Here is a 20,287-nt window from a genome sequence, read left to right on the forward strand (position 1 = left end):
GTGCCTGGTGGATCTGAACTGCTGGCCTTTAGGTTAGCAGCTGAGTTCTTAACCACTGCACCACCAGGGCTCTGAATACAATATAGGCGATATAGGAATCTTGTTTGTCTGAATTAATGAGATCCGAGGATATTAAATTTAGATAATTCTTTACTCAGCAAGGGGTGATGTGCACTGACTCAGAATATAGCTAAAATAATAAATTTAAATGAGTAATATCACCTCTTAGAGTTGTCAATCACCTTATTACAAAGGTATTGCCAAAGCTCAAAATATATTTGGAATTTTCGGAAGTTACGTCCTTTAGCATAACCTCAATTGTGGGGGATATACTATTATATTCATTAATAATGCCACAGGAGTGACAGTAAGAAACAAACAATGGTGAGAAGAAACTTAGGGGGCAGTGAGTTCATGTTAATGATGGAGGAATAATTTGGAAAAGGAGGGTGAAAATGGATGCACAACTTGAAGACTGTAATCAATGTCAATGAATTGTACTTGAAGAAATTGTTGAATTGTGTATGATTTGCTGTGTACGTTGTCCTCAACAACGATAAAAATAAAATAAATTAAAAAAAAAGAAACAATGGTGATTTGTTTCTTCAAAAATACTGATAGACATGCGAGGTCTGGGTTATGAGGGTTTTTGTTGTCAAACAATATTAATACTCTTTGATAACTTGCATTTCCCAGCTATCCAAAAAAAAAAAAAAAATCCCCACATCATCTTTTGAAAAAATAAAAACAAAACTTCTGTAATTTTCTTCAAAATTCTACATTAAAACTGAGTTATTTATTCAGTAGGTTCTATACCATTATTTGTATCATTTACCCAGAAAAGTACATTTTTAGGTGGCTTTTTTTATACAATTATTCTGTTTTTTTTTAAGTATCATTATGAACTCATGGGTTTTTATATATTTAATGAGCTTCAATGCACTGTAGCCAATAAATTATCCTTTCTGATGCTCAAATTATCCCACCTTAGGTCAATGGGAGTCCCTTAAGTTGCCTCCTGTGGCCCTTCAACATGAACTCAGTCGTCTTTGATGACCTCCTTGCTCTATGGCTTATATTGTACATTTCCTGCCACGACCTGGAACCAGCCATTCCTCCATGGAGTCTTGATTGCTTTTGGTGGAAATGATATTCAAAGCTACAGTCTAGACATTAGGGGTATTCCTTGCTATTCAGTTGTCATTGTTTTTAGGCTTCCTCACTGGGCAGAGTGAAGATGTAAACACTAAAACTACTAAATGAAATAATAAAATTATTAATTCATATTGAAATTCCTAATTCTAATTTAACATACGGGGTTTTTACTTAGCTTTCTTGATTCTACAGCTGTAGCTCTTTTTTCTTAAATGGAAAATCAAGATTCCTAACAACATTAATGTAGTTATTTATCTACTTTATCTTACCATGGAAACCCTGGTGGCGTAGTGGTTAAGTGCTACAGCTGCTAACCAAAGGGCTGGCCGCTCAAATCCACCCAGTTCTCCCTGAAACTCTATAGCGCAGGTCTACTCTGTCCTACAGGGTCGCTATGAGTCAGAATTGACTCAGCGGCACTAGGTTTGGTTTTTTGGTTATCTTACCATACGTATAAGTTAACTTCAATACAACAGCACCAAGAATACCACTAACTATAAGATTACTGAATGAAATTTAAGATTTCTTTTGTGGCTCTACTCATCCTTTACAATGTAATTTTAAATGCACTTATATGGTAGGGTTAGATATACTGCAAAATAAAGCCTTCATGATCAAATTCTGTTACTAACTGGAGATACCTCTAGCAAAAAAAAAAAACACAAAAGAGCACTCCTATTTAAGTGTGGATAAAACATTTCTTTAGCTATCCCTTTGTTTTTCACAGCAATTAGGTTGATAATACTTAACACTTAAGGAGTAATACAACTGATCTGTCAAGTTTTTGCCCTGGGAGGCTTTGGCTAGCTGGTACACAAAAAGGCTATGATGTTTTTAGGAAGTACTTGAAACATTATCGTATATGGAGAATGAAATTTTTACCTTGCCCCTTCCATGAGGAATTCCTAAAGGACAATGTTTCACTGCTCCCAACAAAGCTGCCACAGCAAAACTAAAGCCAGTCACTGCTTCAGGTGAAGTCTTAAGTACAGTAAGTCGTTCGAGGCAACGGTCTAAGAGTGGTGTTAGGTAGGAAGGTAATGCCACAGCAATGCAGTGTAAGCACCAAGCTGCTGCTAGTCGAACGGATATGCTAGGATGAAGAATAACTGAAATGACACTGTCAAGAATGCCTGGAACGATAAACAAAAGATGACTCAGGTACACAGATAAAACTCAGTCATAAAACAGTTAAACATGGATATAAAACACATTTTAATCCAAAGTCAAATGTTTATAAATAACTTTATATCCAAGAATTACTTCTACTAATTTATCTTATGAAAACTATCTAATTAAGTCAAGATAGAGAACAAATTTTTTATTTCCTGAAATGAGCCAATGTTCTGTTTATCTTGAGATCATTACTAATTTGGTACTAGGAATTAAAAATTACCAATAAACAACAAAAACACTTTGAGAAGAAACGTCACACTTGCCCTATTTTCTGTTTTTTTCCTCTTTGGAAACTCTATGGGGCAGTTCTACTCCATCCTATAGGGTTACTATGAGTCGGAACTGACTCGACAGCACTGGGTTTGGTTTTTTTGGTTTTAAAATACCTACCTGTATATTTAGTACAAATACTGCCTACCGTATTGCTCTTACATAAAAGCAAAATGTTAAATAAAATCAAGGCTTTGCTGGGTCCTCAGTACTAACGCACCATGGAGATAGTAAAGTACTTCTATCAGTAAGAAAAAAGCTTATACTTGCTATGATTCAACAAACACCTTCATCAAAACATACACAACAGGTTCATGACGACTGCTACTTAAATAACGTGTCCTAGGATTAAATAGCTCACAAACACAGTAACAACGTAAAGCTTTTCAGTCAGTGGGAAATGTGTGTCACGAACGACAAAAGCTATAAAGGTGATTTAAAAACGTAAACAAATAAAAGAAGGCAGTCACACAAGACCACAAATTGAGTCATTTCATTTAAATGCAATGTTGAGAACAGGCAAATCCAATCCAGACAGATGAGTGGTTGCCAGGGGCTAGGATGGGAGGTGGGAAGATGGGGTGGGGGTGGGGTGACTACTAATGGATACAGGGTTTCCTTTTGGGGTGATGAAAATGTTTTAGAAGTAAATAGTGGTAATGGTTGTACAATTCTGTGGTCATACTAAAAACTACTGAATTATATACTTTAAAAGGATTAATTTTATGGTATGTGAATTCAGTCTCAATAAAGCTATTACAAAAGAATGATGAAATAACTTTCAAAGACAAAATAAATTAAGACTGAAAAGACTTTTGAGGAACTGAATTACTTGTACCATACAGAAACTCATGTTTTCACTGCAGATGAGAAATTTGAGTTCAGCTTTATTTCAATTTTTTCCATGTTATCACATCCCCAGAACAGAGAGGGGCTATTCAGAGAACAACCTCTAATTAAGGAAGTTAAAAAAGACTCAAATACACATTTCTCACAACCTTGATTACCTGTACTTCATAAAACATCCCTAATGAATCTATAGTGGAATCCATAATAAGTGAGCTATATGAAGGAGATCCCCTTTCTTGGAAATGTTTAGAGCTAAAGTAAAAACAAGGTATCCAAACCAGCTACGAACAACACATATACCTGCACTTGAATCTTGTAGCAAAGGTGCAGCTGTGGTGCTGAGACTGTGTATAAGATTTCCGAGTTCTTGTAAAGCACATACCAGCATATTCTGGCTGGCTGCTACATCTGTGGATCCAAGCCGGGTTTCCATGTTACCGTCACTCATTGCAGCATCTGATTGAAGTGTAAGAATTAACTATTCAATCATTGTTTTATTAAAATATATTGTAGAAGTGAGTATTAGAAGGAGAAAAGTATAATGTAGAAATTAAAACATCCACTTAAATCTATATGAAACTCCAAGCAGTAACTAAAATACTAAAGTGGGAACCTGCATAAATAAAGGAAGAATTAAATTAATGTAATTTGATTTAGAGAAGTCCTGGGTGGCAAAGAAGCCCTGGTGGTGTATTGTTTAAGAGCTTGGCTGTTAGCCAAAAGGTCGGCAGCTTGAATCCACCAGCTGCTCCTTGGAAATCCTATGGGGGCAGTTCTACTCTGTCCCACAGGGTCGCTATGGGTCGGAATCAACTTGACGGCAACTGATTTGATTTTGGTTTTGGTCCGGGTGGCGAAATGGTTAACAGGCTCACTGCTACCCAAAAGGCTGGCCATTCAAGTCCATCTAGATGCTCCTTGGAAGAAAGGTCTGGTGATCTACTTCTGAAAAATCAGCTATTGAAAACCCTACGGAGCCCAGGTCTACTCTGGCACACATGGGGTTGCCATGAGTCAGAATCAATTTGACAGCAATTGGTTTTAATTTGATTTAGTTCAAGCAACCTTCATTTATATTCCTTATTGCTCTTTTAGCCACTGGCATTGAAAAGGAGGACTCAAGGGAAACTCAAAAAGACTCCAATTTTAATGATACTCAAGATAAGCAGAGTGCACTTAGTACAGGAACTGAGATGGACTAAATTGTTTCAAAAACAATTTATCTTAACTTCTATAGGAAGCAGACTACGAATTCTGAGACATTATTGTCACAAGCCATCAAATTTTGAACCGCTTAACATATACAATAGTTCTTACCAAGTTAGATAATTTACGTCTGACCTACACATTAATTTCTTTATCCTGAAACAACTCGTATGTGAATTAAGTACGTCTATTAAATTATAAAAAGAAGTTTTTATATTAACGTGGTAATAAACCAGTCTAAGTTTTCCAAAGGGACCATTCCTTTAGCACCACTAAACGGACAGTCTTAGTAGATCCATACCTACAACTTTCTTTTGTTTCCAGACGGCCTGGCAAATATCCTTGGCAGCAGCAATTTGGGCTTTTTCTCCAAGAAGGCCTCCTATAGTAGTTCGAAGGATGAATGACACACAACGGCGAGAGCAGACAGCATCAATCTGGGTTTGGGTGGCTTTAGAGTATGACTGCGACACAAGGCTTAGGATATGAGACAGAAATGCAGCAGAATTTCTCTCTAGCCAAGCTCCACCGAGTGTTGAAACAAATACAACATAAGCCTCAAAAAAAAAAAAAAAAAGAATTTTATCTTCAAAATGAAATAATATCAATTACATATTTTCCCTTCCATAAAATACGCTGAATTTACTAAAGCCAAAGCTGAAGCACGTAGGCCTTTCAACTGAGATTTCATTTCTGCTGGCTCTCTATTTTATTTTGGTCAGAGAGTAAGAAGTTTCAGGAGAGCCAGCACAGTCAGCTAAATATGAAAAAGGTGTCTGTGCCTTTTCTGAACTTAAGTTTCAAGCTATTTAAAATTCCGAAAAAGAAAACCAAATCAAACAGATGGACAGATTATAAAAAGTAACTATGCTCTAACACTATATCTCTAAGGGAATCTAGGTGCCAGAAACCTGAAAGGAATGTTTATAGTGATCAATTACTGCTCTTTATTTTCATGAATATCAATGGTTTGTCTTATTCCAAAGATTAAAAGACAACTAGTTTTCATATGTAATTGGTTTCTTAGAAGCACATAGTCTAACTACAATTATATTGGCACATCTTGTATTTTCATGAAGTCTAATATCGTATAGTATAAAAGAATTTTCAAAAATATACGTTTGCTCTGAACCATAGTGGCACTAGGAAAAAAAGTTGTTCAAGGAAAGTATGCAGAGGCCTCCTAAGACATTTTTTCTAAGGGTTATGTTTTTTAAATTTTGTTCAGGACCAAGAATTTAAGCACTTAATAGATTACAAGCTGTAATCTTTATTTAGGAGTTGAAATCATATAAATTGGAAATACTGCTCATGTTGAATAATATACACCTAACAGCTTAAATTTTTACTGTATGAACACACAAACAATGGAAAACATGTTAAACCACAAGACACATGAAAATATAGGGCCTGAAAACAAACAAAAAAAGTGTTTCAATTGAAAGAAACAAAACTCCTCCATTATTAGGATGGGTTAATTAAACACACTGCAGAATAGCTTCATATTTAGTTTGCTTTGTTTGGGGTAAATAAGGCTCTCTTACTTGTAACCTAGTTTTTAAAAAAATGTTTGGCCTCACAAATTCAATTTATGACTATGATAACCTTGCATTTCTGCCTGGAGTTAGATACTAGAACTTTCATTATAGGCCAGTGAGGGTTGTATCTGGATTCTGATTTGTGATTCCAACCTGAGTAACTCCAACTCGAACATCCCTACTGACTGAACTGGTTCCTTTCAGCATATCTCCACTGGCTCGAAGAAATCCTGAACTCCCACGTAGAAACCCTGTTCCTAGCAATTCCAGAACTTCCTCCAGAGATACTCTGCGAATGCTTTGACGTGAGGCTGCTATAACAAAGAACAAAATAAAACTGTGATTCATATTTTACAGGCTAAATTTTAATGCATGACTTTGATTTGCAAAAATCCAATGTTAATAGAAACAAAAATAAACTAAAAATTCAAACAAAATGCAAAGTTTACAGGACATTAGACACATCAGTGCACAAAATAAGTCACAGAAGGGTTCCGAGGTCGTCAGAATATACCCTGAAGTACCGTGGCAATGACACCTTAAAGTCTACACCACTTTGTTGTCATGCCCTATTGCTCTTTTCCTCAAATGTAGATAAAACAAAGATGTTAGAAGGCTAACAGCCTGTATACTTTAGAATTAAAAAAAAAGGCAAACTTCCCTAGCTCTGCATGAATGAAATCAGTATCTGATGTCTTGAAAATTCTTTTGAAATACTAAAAATGAACAAAAAAATTTATTTTCCCAAAAGCTCTGCAACTCTTAATGAAATTTATATAAAGTAACCACCATGTTCAATTTTTTAAATTCCCAAATGGCTGTACAGCTTTTGTTATTTCCTCCACCTCTGAAGAAGCCAAAGTTAAATATTACTAGAACCACTCAATCAGCCTTTAGGCTACAATAATTAAGAGGTCTTAGCCAGGGTGGAAGCCCTGGTGGCATAGTGGTTAAATGTTACTGCTGCTAACCAAAGGGTCGGTAGTTCAAATCTGCCAGGCGCTCCTTGGAAACTCTATGGGGCAGTTCTACGCTGTCCTATAGGGTCGCGATGAGTCGTAATCAACTTGATGGCAGAGGGTTTTAGCCAGGGCAGGAACATTTATGTTTGCCATCAATTCGATAGAGCTGAGTTTCTCCCTGAAGGCTACAGTATTCTCAAATCAACTGGGTCCTTAAAAAAAAAAAGTACCATTTTTTTCTCCCTTTTATTTTTCTGAAAAATGATAGTCATAAGCTCTGACCCTTATAGACTCAAGCCACACAGCAGTGGAGAAATAAACCTCTGTTAAACAAAGTTATGAACAAAGAATCCAATCCTGAACTTTAAAAAGGAGGTAACTATCTGAGACCAATGAAAATCTATCTTGACATTTGGAATACAAACAGGAGGAAGGAAACAAATAAAAAATCCATGCCCTTGTGGATCATAAATTCTAGGAAGGAGAGACAACAACAAACATAATAAATCCCCATGGAAGCACACTGCCACGTCTTTTTCCTACAGAGAGGCTGGCGGTTTTGGACCACCCACCTTTGGGTTAGCAGTCCATCACTTTATCTACTGTGCCACCAGGCGTCCTTTGACTAAACATATAGTATGTTAGATATTAAGAGTAGCAGAGAAAACAGAACCCAGTAAGTGAGATCAGAAGTACTGGGCAGTAGAGGCAAGTGTTGGAGATTTTAAATAGTCATTAGGTTAGGATTCACTGAAGAATGACATTTGAACACAGTCTGAGGGTGGTAAAGGAATTAGCCATACAGATATCTGGAGAAAAGTGTGTTCTAGGCAGAGGAAACAAGGAAAAAAGGCCTTGACACCTAGTGTGCTCCGCCAGAGCAATGTGGGTGGAGCAGTGCAGGGGTCTAGTGGGAGAGAGGCTAGAGTGTAGGAATTCGGAAGGGATACAAGACACAGGACCCTGAAGACCATTATAATAAGACAGTGAGTGAAATCAGGAGCCAGTGGAGGGCTTTGAGCAGAGGAGTGATACAATCTGACACTCTGCTGGGGTGCTGAGACAGACTGCAGAAGGATGAGGATGCAAGAAGAGAGACAGATTTGGAGTAATTTAGTAATTCAGTCAGGAGATGATGGCGTCTTAGATCAAAGAGGTTGCAGTGGAGTGGATGGAGTCTGGATATACATACATATGCATTTTTAAGCTTTTTATTAGAAAAAAACTGAAATTACAGAAAAGATGCAAGAATAATACAATGAACCACCATATGCCCTTCACCTAGACTCATTATATTTTATCACTTTCATATTATTTATATGTATGTATATCTTTTTTACTGAACTATGTGAAAGTATGTTGCAGACATCAAGACCTTTAGCCCCTAAATACTTCAGCATGTATCTCCTAAGAACAAAGATAGCTTCTTATACAGCCAGTGTATTACTATCACATGAAGAAAATTTAATATTGATAGAATATTACCTAATATGCAATCCAGGGACAAATTTCACCAATGTGCTTTGTATTTATAGCACATTTTTTGACCAAGCCAGGATCATGTACTACATTTAACTGTCATGCTTCTTTAGTCTCTTTTAACATACGCTAGCACAGTTCTTCAGCCTTTGTCTTTCATACTGGTATTTTTGAAGAATACATGTATGGCCAGTTGTTTAACAGAACAGCCCTCAATTTGAGTTTGCCAGGTATTTCCTTAGAATTTTTGGCAGGAAAACTACATAAATGATGTTGTATCCTTCTCAATGCATAACATCAAAATGCACTGTCAGGCATCCTGTCAGTCTGTCCCTACATTATTAACTCTGAACACTAGAAAAAAGTCTCCACTGGAAAATTACCATGGTTCCCTTTGTAATTACTATGCAATCTGTGCGGTGAGACTTTAAGATGGTATAAATATCCTGTTTTTGTTTATCACACTTGCATGTAAGAGTCTACTGATGATTCTTATCTGCATAAATTATTACTACGATGATTGCAAAAATAGTCATTTTCCAATGATCACATCTTCTACATTTATTAGTTGGCATTCCACTATAAAAAAAAGCTTCCTATTCTCCCCTTCTATTTCTCTCCATATATACTCATAGGTTCTTTTTTTATTTAATTGGATATAATGCATTTCTGTCTTTACTTATTTTGATTTGAATACTGTTCTGGCCTTGCCCAGCGGACGTCTCTTCCGAAAGCTGACCAGTGAAAGCTCCTTACTTTTTGGCAAAACAAGACGTTCCAGGTTCATCTTGGACTTGGCCTTCCCCAACCCCCAAATCAGCCATTTCTCCAAGCAGTCCAGGTTCTGGGTATGTTTATAAGATAGTTAAGACAATTAGATGTTGGATGTTGAGAGAAACAGAAAAGTCAAGGATGACTTCATGAATTTTTGGTATGAACAACTGCAAGAATGTTTTCATTAACTTAAATCAGCATGACCGCAAGTAGAGCATATGTGTATGTGTGGGAGAGGGGAAATCAAGATATTTCAAACAAGTCTGAACTATCTAATAGATAGTTCCATCTAATAGAATAGAGCCAAATGGACAGCTGGATAGGAGAGTCTGGTGTCCAAGAGAAGTATGGGCTAAAAATAGAAATCCAAGAATTACTGGTATATACAGTGGAGTGGTATGGGTTGTTGTTGTTAGGTGCCGTCAAGTCAGTTCTGACTCATAGTGACCCTATATACAACAGAAAGAAACATTGCATGGTCCTGCACCATCCTCACGATCGTTATGCTTGAGCCCATTGTTGCAGCCACTGTGTCAATCCATCCTGTTGAGGGTCTTCCTCCCTTTCACTGAACCTCAACTTTACCAAGCATGTCTTTCTCCAGGGACTGATTCCTCCTGATAATATGTCCGAAGTATGTGAAACGTAGTCTCACCATCCTTGCTTCTAATGAGCATCCTGGTTGTATTCCTTCCAAGACAGATTTGTTCGTTCTTTTGGCAGTCCATGGTATATTCAGCATTCTCTGGCAACACCACAATTCAAAGGTGTCAATTCTTCTTTGGTCTTCTTTATTCATCGTCTAGCTTTGCATCCATACAAGGCTACTAAAAACACCATGGCTTGGGTCAGGTGCACCTTAGTCTTCAAGGTGACATCTTTGCTTTTTAACACTTTAAAAGAGGTCTTTTGCAGCAGATTTACCCAATGCAATGCATCTTTTGATTTCCTGACTGCTGCTTACAGGGGCCTTGACTGTGGATCCAAGTAAAATGAAATCCTTGACAATTTCAGTCTTTTCTTAGTTTATCATGATGTTGCTTATTGGTCCAATTGTGAGAATTTCTGTTTTCTTTGTGTTGAGGTGTAATCTATACTGAAGCCTGTGGTCTTTGACCTTTATCAGTAAGTGCTTCAAGCATTCTTCACAGTCAGCAGCAAGGCTGTGTGATGTGAATAACGCAGACTGTTAATGAGTCTTTCTCTGATCCTGATGTTCCATTCTTCTTCACATAGTGCAGCTTCTTGGATTATTTGCTCAGTTTACAGATTGAGCATGTACTGGTATATAGATGATATTTAAGCTACAAGAATGGATAAGATCACCAAGGGAGTGAACATATGTAGAGAACAATAGAAAACCAAGTACTAGGCCATGAGGCACTTGTGTGGATTAAGATGAAAAACCAGCAAAGGCTGTACAGGAACCCCTAATGAGGAAGACGGACAACCAGTGAGCATAGGATACTAAAAGCTAAGTGAAAAAGAATCTGGAGGACGACTGACCAAGTTAAATGCTGCTGAAAGGTCAGGTAAGATGACTGAGAACTGCCTGCTGATTTTAGCAAGACTGCTAAGCATTCCGATGCTAATGAAAAGGTCAGCAGTTTGAATCCACCAGTTGCTCCTTGGAAACCCAATGGGGCAGTTCTAATCTGTACTAGGGGGTCGCTATGAGTTGGAATTGACTCAACAGCAATGGGTTTGGTTTGGTTTTGGTTACATTCCACAAGCACAAAACTTTTGCCTGTTTTTTCAACAACATATCCCAAGTGCTCAGAACAGGTCCAAGCCAGGGTAAACACTCAATAAATACTTATTAAATGAATAAATGGATGTGAAAGTACTCTTCACAATAACAGTTCTGCTGGAATGATTGGGAAAAATCCTAAATGAAATACGTTTGAAAGATATGGGAGCAGAGTAGCTAAAGCCAGTGAGTATCAAGAACTCTTCAGATTAATTAGGCTGCAAAGGAAAGAAAAGAAACGAGGCTCTGGATGGCTAAGGATGTATTAAGATACAAGGTTTTATTCTCATTTTTTTAAGAGGGAAGAAATAAATGCATGTTTGTATGCTGTAGGGAATAACCCAATAATAATAAAAAAAAAAAAGAGGGGAAAATTGATGGAGAAGAGAGGGTGAGATTTCCTAGAGCAATGTCCTTCAGCAGGTAAGAGAACGAGCTCTAATGTACATTGAAGGGATTGGCTTTAATAGGAGACCAGTTAATTCCTCTTGGTAACAGTGGAAAAGTCATTAAATGTATGGGTACAGATGCTGGTAGGTCAATAGATGTGAAAGGTGAAGTCTATGGAAGATAGGCCATCAAATGAAAGTGAGATGAGTGAAGAGGTCTGAGGTAAGAAAAACACATAAAATAGTCAATTAGGAAAGTGGGATAGTGAACGGACTAGGGAAATATAGTGTGACTGCCAGGCATGGCTAAGGTACATGATCAGGAAGTCGTTTTACAAAAATAACTCAATTACGACACAACTAGAACTTACAGATACAAAATAAAAGAATTTCTAACAAAATATTAAGCCAAAGTTTTTTAGCGTGGGTGAACCTGTTCTTCATTTTACTTAGTGGGACTACAGAAACGCTAGTATTAGTTCTATTGTATAGGAACCCGCATGTTTAAATGTTACTCATATTTATCATGCAATTCGACATTTTGTTTTTACTACAACTATTCACTAGTACTAATGATACAATTATAGAAATGAACAATTTACATTTTCAAGTGGGGAATTAAACACATCTTCCAATTTCTTAGGTTACTTAAGATTTAACCTCTTAAATACGCTAACCAATTTCTTCTTCTTTTTTTATAGGCTGGGTTTCTTTGTGGCTCCCCCCTCCAAATAAACAGAAAGTCTAAGAGAGTTTCAAGATTAGAAGAATTACAATAAAACAATCTTCTTATAAATTTTAACCACTGGCTCTCAATTGCAGATATGCAGGACCACCTGCCCTCTCTCATCTCCAGCTGAGAACCACTGCTTTAGAAAAAAAAATAGAGTCCTCCTGTCTTAGTTATTTAGTGGTGCTATAACAAAAACACCGCAAATGGATGGCTTTAACAAACAGAAATTTATTCTCTCATAGTCTAGGAAGCTATAGTCCAGATTCAGGGTGACAGCTCCTGAGGAAGGCTTTCTCTCTCTGTTAGTTCTAGGGGAAGGTCTTTATCATCAATCTTCCTCTGGTCTAGGGGCTTCTTGGCACAAGAACCCCAGGTTCAAAGGACATGCTCTGTTCCTGGCTCTTCTATCTTGGTGGCAGGAGTTCCCTCTCCTCTCTGCTTACTTCTCTCTTTTATATCTCAAAAGAGATTGACTCAAGATACAACCTAATCCAGTAGAGATTGAGTTCTGCCTCATAAACATAACTGCTTTTAATCCTGCCTCAGTAACATCACAGATTTATAACACACAGGATAATCACATCAGATCACGAAATGGTGGACAACCACACAACACCAGGGATCATGACTTAGCCAAGTTGACACACATTTTGGAGGGACACAATTCAATTCATAACATTTCCTTTATGTAGCAATGCCAAATTTCTAGACCAGTGCTTCTCAAACTTTAACGTACATACGAAGTATCTGGAGATTTTGTTAAATGGAGAATTTTTATTGCTTTGGGCCTGGGGTTTTGCATTTCTTATAAACTCTCAGATGATGCCAGTGCTGCTGTTTGAGTAGTAAGGTACCACGAAACAATCACATTTTTATTTTTGTGAGAGAGTTTAATCTTTGCAGACAGAACGATAAAATTAGTTTTTGACTATTCCAAACCAAACCGTTGGCTGTCAAGCTGATTCCGACTCATAACAACCCTATAGGACAGAGCAGAACTGCCCTGTAGGGTTTTCCAGGCTGTAATCTTTATGGAAGCAGACTGCCACATCTTTCTCCCATGGAGCGGCTGGTGGGTTTGAACTGCCGACTTTTTGGTTGGCATCCGAGCACGTTAACCTCTACATCACCAAGGCCCTTTTTGATTATTCATCAGTGTTTTATATACACTATAGGTGGTTGTTGTTAGCTGCCATTGACCTGTGTGCAGAATAGAACTGCTCCATAAGGTTTTCAGGGCTGTGACCTTTCAGAAGCAGATGGCCAGGCCTGTCTCCTGAGGCACCTCTAGGTGAACTCAAATCACCAACTTTTTTGTCTAGTAGTCAAACGCTTAACCATTTGCACTACACAAGGACTTCTATGCTGTAGATTACACCCCGGCAAACTCCCTTGTTTTCAAAGTATACTCCATTCTTCTTATTGTCTAGAAGTGTATAAGCAAGAAATAAAAACAAACGCAAAGCAAACTGCCTTAATAGAGTAGGTTTCAAGTATCTGTTGTTTGGAATGACCTACATCATTACTCCCTTACACTAACCCACAAAATGACAAGCCAAATGTATATATATATACAGACATACAATGCTTAAAAGAAATTCTCCAAGATTTACATCATATTTCTTACTGCAGATAACACTTCATAGTTTACTCTTTAAAAACGGGCCATCATATAAAGGAAGATAATGACTAGATAAAGCACACTACTTGAAAAGTTCTCTTTTTTTCTCAAATTTTTACTGAACTATTTGAGAATGGAATGGAATCTTAGGACCTAAAGCAATGTTTACACACTGCTACTGGTCTATATATGCTGCCTCTTTTCAAAAGTAGTAATGGGTAGCAGTGACCCTACACATGTTTGTTCAATCAACTGGTAAAAATCTACTGAGGACATTCTAAAAATTACATGAATTTTACCTGCTCCTGGATGTTCAGAAGTTATAGCTTTAGCCAATACTGTGCCCAGCAGCTTTGAAACGGAAATCCGCACATCGTAACTGGACCCTTCAAAGGACTTAAAACACAGTGTAGCCACACTGTCCAGGTCTGTGCTCCACATAAAGACAGCCTCATTCTGAAGTTCAAGAAGACACTACTCAATTGGAAAAACAGAAATAAAAAATACATATATAAATGTCAGGGTCATATCAGTATAAGCTGTAGAAACTATTAAGATCTAACGAAAATAATATACAAACTCAAAGTATCTAAAAAATGATTGCAGGGACAACAGAATACTTGCTAAAAGTCATAAAGATTATACCATATAAGGCAATGTTCCCACAAAGGGCTGGTAGCAGAGGAGGACCCATTTATAATTCAGTAGGCCATGAAAAATGAACTAATCTGCTGGTTATGAGCAAATGGGAGAATAATCCCAACATATTGTACCATCAAACCAACTAATCATGCTAAGAAGCCCTGATTAAAAACAAAAAAAAAATCACTTTCAAACAATATTAGACCTTATATGTAAATTCTGGTTTCCACAATTATAGAAGGGAAGCACAGTAGAGTGGAATGAGTACTCAGAGCCAGGAAACTTGAACTCCCACCCTCTGACAATGTGTTATGAGTTACCTGAAGAACCTTAGGAGATCCACATACCCCCTGGGCCTCGGTTTACTCACATGTTAAAATGAGACAGTCCTAGCTGATGACCAAGGGCGTAGCTCTAAGATCACAGAACTGTTACTAATGCTTCCACAGGGATAAAATGGCTTCATTTTCTTTACATGGATTTTCAGAAAGTCTGCTTATAAGTTTTACCTTTGCAGCAGCGCAGCGAACTGCCATGGATCTATCCGTCAAGCATGATCTGGCAGCTTTATAAACATCCCTGTGGCCAGATGCAGCGGCAGCTCCTAGTCCATTCAATATACGTTGCAGACTTAGCATAATCTCATATCGACCTTGAGACTACCAACAGAGACAAGAAAATACATAACGGATTTTAAATAAGGAAAAACAAAACAAAACCCCAATGTGAAGAACAGCAGGAGGCACTGATGTTTACCTCACATATTAGAGAAACATTCGGATTTTTGTATGTACTAATCAATACATCCTGACATCGAGAATCATTAACAGTTGCTATTTCAATGAAGTGTTTAGAATTTGAAGTCATATTTGTATATATTACATTTCAGTACAAATTTCACAGGGTTGATGTGAAGGTTAAATAAGATTACACGCAAAGTGCCTAGCATAGAGTCTACATGTTGTCAAGCATTCAATAAATGGCTGCTATAACACGAATATGATAAGAATACAGGCTCTGCCACCTACTAGTCACACGACTGTGAGCATATCTGTTTTATCTGTAAGATGGAGATAAAAGCACCCACATCATGAGTTAACATATGTGAAGTGCTTAGACATATAATCAACACTCAATAGATTTTATGGCTATTAACATTTTGCTATCATTTACTGGTCTGTGTAGTTTAACTCAAGTTAAAAGTCTGGGCTTTAGAATTAAAAAGTCCTGGGTTTTAAATCTTGGTTCTGACCCTTGGTAGCTGTGTGACTTTAAGTTTTTCTTACTTATTTCCTCATCTATAAAATGAAGAGCCATTGGAAGAAGTAAATAAGCCCCTGTGGGTAAAACATTCACCACAGTGGCTGGCACACTATAAACACTGAAGAAATAATAGATGCTTGCATTGTTGTTGTTGTTAGGTGCCGTGGACTTGGTTCCGACTCAGAGTGACCCTGTGTACAACAGAATGAAACACTGCCTCGTCCTTTGCCATCCTCACAATCGCTGTCACGCTTGAGCTAATTGTTGGAGCCCATGTCAATCCATCTCGTTAAGGGTCTTCTTCTTTTTCGCTGTCTGTTTCACCAAGCATGATGTCCTTCTCCAGGGACTGGTTCCTCCTGATAACATGTCCAAAGTATGTGAGATGAAGTCTCGCCATCCCTGCTTCTAAGAAGCATTCTGGCTACTTCTTCTAAGACAGATTTATTTGTTCTTCTGGCAGTCCATGGTATATTCTTTGCCAACACCATTAATTCAAAGGCATCAAATCTTTACTCTTCCTTATTCACTGTCCAGCTTTTGCATGCATATGAGGTGACTGAAAATACCATGGTTTGGGTCAAGCACATCTTAATCCTTAAAGTGACATCCTTGCTTCTGAACACTTTAATGAGGTCTTCTGCGGCAGATCCGCCCAATGAAATGCATCATTTGATTTCCTGACTGCTGCTTCCATGGGCGTTGATTGTGGTTCCCAGTAAAATGAAATCCTTGACTTCAGTATCTTCTCCATTCATCATGATGTTGCTTACTAGTCCAGTTGTGAGGATTTCTGTTTTCTTTATGGAGAGGTGCAATCCATACTGAAGGCTGTAGTCTTTGATCTTTACCAGTAAGTGCTTCAAGTCCTTTTCACTTTCAGCAAGCAAAGTTATGTCATCTGCATAACACAGGTTGTTAATGAGTCTTCCTCCAATTCTGATACTGCATTCTTCTTCATTTAGTCCAGCTTCTCAGATCATTTGCTCAGCATACAAATGGATTAAGTACAGTGAAAGGATACAATCCTGATGCACACCTTTCCTAATTTTAAACCACTCAGTAACCCCTTGTTCTGTTCGAACAACTGCCTCTTGAACTCTACAGGTTGCTCGTAAGCACAATTAAGCATTCTGGAATTTCCATTCTCTGCAATGTTACCCATAATTTGTTATGCTCCACACAGTCGAATGCCTTTGCATAGTCAATAAAACATGGGTGAACATCTCTCTGGTATTCTCTGCTTTCAGCCAAGGTCCATCTGACATCAGCAATGATATTCCTCGTTTCACATCCTCTTCTGAATCCAGCCTGAACTTCCGTCAGTTCCCTGTCAATTTTATTGCTTTTGAATGATCTTCAGCAAAATTTTACGTGTGTCTGATGTTAATGATATTGTTCGATAAGCTCCTCATTCTGTTGGAAAATGCTTGTACCACTGATGTTTTATTAAATGCCCCAAATGAATCCTATAACCCAGGAAGTCAGGGCCACTAAAGGCAAGAAAAGTTGGAGGAAGTCAAAGATCAGTATCAAGTATCATTTTCATAATAATGTTATTAATTTGTCTTTGTTCAAAGGTACATGATAGTGAGTAAATTATAGGTGAAAGTAATAAGATAGACGCTAATGGAAAACTTCTGAATTATCTTTTATCCCAGTTTCAAATGCTGTGCATCATTGGTGGGAATTCCTTTTGGTACCTCTGAAATGTTGTTGTTTCTGACCAACTAAATCATAAAGGTTAAAACAGGGAAGCAATAAAATCTTAGCAGTAACTTCAAAAAATTTGTGAGATCTATATAGGAATCTGCTGCTAGCCTTGGGGTAAAAAGTATCATAGCTCAACCAAGGGGAGTGAGAGGAAAAAAAATTCTAAATGGCTATACCTCAGTAAATAAATTTTCTTACAGATATCTGCTTTCAAATCAGACTTTAATGTGTTAAAAAAAAAAATCTCTTCTCCTGAATCATCACCTCCGATCTTCTACTAAACTACTGTTGAGAAGTGATCTGCTGAGTAGATTAGATTCTCTTACCAGTTTTACGTTATGAACTTTTTCAAAAGGTTTTTAAATTGGCTATATCCTTCTTGAAACTTAACACCTTTTACACTTGAATTCTCCCATGTTTGTCTTGGCACTTTTTTTTTTTTTTTTAACTTTCATGAACTACCCAACATTTCTATAAAATATTTCAGAGCTCTTTTCTAGACCGTGTTTCTAAGTAAGGTAATTGTAATGTTTTTATGTTTAAAGGTGCTGAGCTATCCTTATATAGTAAGGGTTCATAGATTTAATTTTTTTTTTTTACATACAAGTATAATTATTGGTAAAAACATAGTTGGCCAAGAGATCACAACATCTTAGAAGTCAAATGAAGCTGGAGAGAGATTACAGTTATCTTGGAAATCAAATGAAGAGACAGCTTCAAGAACAAAAGGTGTTCCAGGATAGTAAATGATACAAACAAACCAAGGATGATGTGACTAAGAACACACTCTACTGGCAAGTAAAAGGCCATTCGGTTCCTAGTCATACTTAAGTCCTTCATACCCTTTTCTACCCTGGTTATATTCCTTATCTCCTATCTGGTAGTGGTATAATAATTAATCCACCCATCAGTTATACAGTAACTACTAACTAGATGTCTGGGTCCCTGGCAATAATCACTCACTCTGGCAAAAGTGAGTAGTACCAGATGGAAAAGGTGGTACAAATGTGAGGACCAGGAATAGAACTGTAAAAGGCAAACTTTAGTTCTTACCCATTTGGATTTAAGTGAATACGTGAAATTCCATTGCATTATTAATTTTCTAATAAGTATTTATTATACAAGTTACAAATGTGGATCATTTAAAAATATGTCATTTATGAACATATTTATATACACACCAATGTGTGCTTGTTATATGTGAAGCTCTTTTAAAGGGTTACGAAACCATAACACCCATAAAATGCTATCATTTTATTCTTTGTTTGAACTTGTAGCTACTTACCTCTGCACTCTTCATAGCTTTAAGAATATTTCCCACTGTATCAGTGAAGGTATTAACCAATATTCTACCCAATTTCTTGTACAAGGAACCCAAACATACCACAGCAGCACTGAAACAACATTTACATTAGACATCAGTCATGGCCATAAAAATAGAAATAAGAAAGTCTTAGAACATATAACGTGATTGTTTAATTATAATTTTAAAGGATAAAATTTCCCTGAATCTATTCATTGTTAAATATTAAGGCATGACAGTTAAGTATCAAAAATTAAATTCTCAATAAGTAGAATTTTTCAAGAATGTATTAATTTTCAATTAATCTAAAACTCAGTTCAAAGATTCTATTCCCTGAATTATTTTTATAAAACAAAATTTTACAAAATATTTTAATAGAACTCAATCTCATGTACCAGATAATCAAAGCTGGACTTGAAAAGACAAGAAAAACAAAAAAATATTGTTCCCATCAAGTTTTAAGCCTGAAAACTTTACGAGAAAATGTATTCTGTAATAAGATAAAAATTAGATCAACAAAAGTTCCTACAGAACTACCACCGTGGAACGATACATGGCTCAATGCTTTCTCTAAAATAATAATAATAATAATAATAAAAAATACCAGGTGATAAAATTAACTGATTCCCATGGAGAAAGAAACTAAGCTGTTCTTTTTTCGAAAAGAGTATTTTTCTACATGATATTTATCATGAATTTTCACCATGAGGAACTACTAAACTAAAAGAATGTTAAAAATGTGAAGAACTTGAAATACCTTTTTCTTAAACATTCACCTGCTAAAATTTTAGTAAGAAAGTTTTAAGAAGAGCTCTCAGTCAATGGAAAAATATTAGATTAAAAAAAAAGTGAGTAAAACTGAATTTGCGTTCAGTTTCAAAATAACTATCAAGTAGCTTGGGTATTTTACAAAGTGATATGATAAGGAAGCACTATTTTGTTTACTAGTTGGCTTTAATATTAACTTACAGTTTAGTGGGAAGGTAACTTGGAGAATCATCTTTGCTACGAATGAGATCATTACATTTATTGATTGTCTCATAAACAGAGAATGTGTCTCCAATACTATAAAGAATGGCTAGATTCTTAGCAAGGAGTTTTCGGGTAGGAGGCCCCGGGGAGCTGTTCAACAAAGACAGGAGCTGTTCAACAAGAGTCTTCTGTTTCTCCCTTATATCACTCTAGAAGAGAAGGTAGCAAAAAAATAAATGCAAACAAAAACAACTCAAAGTCACCATAATTACATGTAATGCTCTAATATGATTTTTCTTTCACATCTTTAAGAACTACCTAAAAAGTTCTAGAAGAACACAAAATTATTTTGACTAAAAATTACATGCAATTTTGTAATTATGTGATCATGCCACATTAACATGCAGGTTTATTTTTTTTCCCTGTTGACATCTCCAAAAATAAATTCTGAACCACACTATACTGGGGTCTCTGTCAACAAAGACAAGGGCT

The 20,287-nt window shown here is 36.7% G+C and overlaps 1 protein-coding gene across 4 annotated transcripts in view; it reads right to left on the bottom strand.

The window, feature by feature from the left end:
- Positions 1-20,287, bottom strand: part of HEATR5A (HEAT repeat containing 5A) — a 141,367-nt gene that overhangs the window by 99,390 nt on the left and 21,690 nt on the right. For 3 of the 4 annotated variants that reach the window (XM_049897448.1, XM_049897449.1, XM_049897446.1), the window contains exons 3-10: positions 19,793-20,004; positions 18,806-18,914; positions 15,054-15,203; positions 14,202-14,376; positions 6,348-6,508; positions 4,958-5,213; positions 3,751-3,906; positions 2,038-2,288 (exon numbers count right to left, since the gene is read on the bottom strand). In XM_049897448.1, the coding sequence (XP_049753405.1) occupies positions 2,038-2,288; positions 3,751-3,906; positions 4,958-5,213; positions 6,348-6,508; positions 14,202-14,376; positions 15,054-15,203; positions 18,806-18,914; positions 19,793-20,004 (1,470 nt within the window). The remainder of the gene's footprint in view (positions 1-2,037; positions 2,289-3,750; positions 3,907-4,957; positions 5,214-6,347; positions 6,509-14,201; positions 14,377-15,053; positions 15,204-18,805; positions 18,915-19,792; positions 20,005-20,287) is intronic. The other variant, XM_049897447.1, reaches the window with a different exon arrangement.

Source organism: Elephas maximus, chromosome 10, assembly GCF_024166365.1.
Source record: "Elephas maximus indicus isolate mEleMax1 chromosome 10, mEleMax1 primary haplotype, whole genome shotgun sequence".
In the NCBI taxonomy this organism is placed as follows: domain Eukaryota; kingdom Metazoa; phylum Chordata; class Mammalia; order Proboscidea; family Elephantidae; genus Elephas; species Elephas maximus.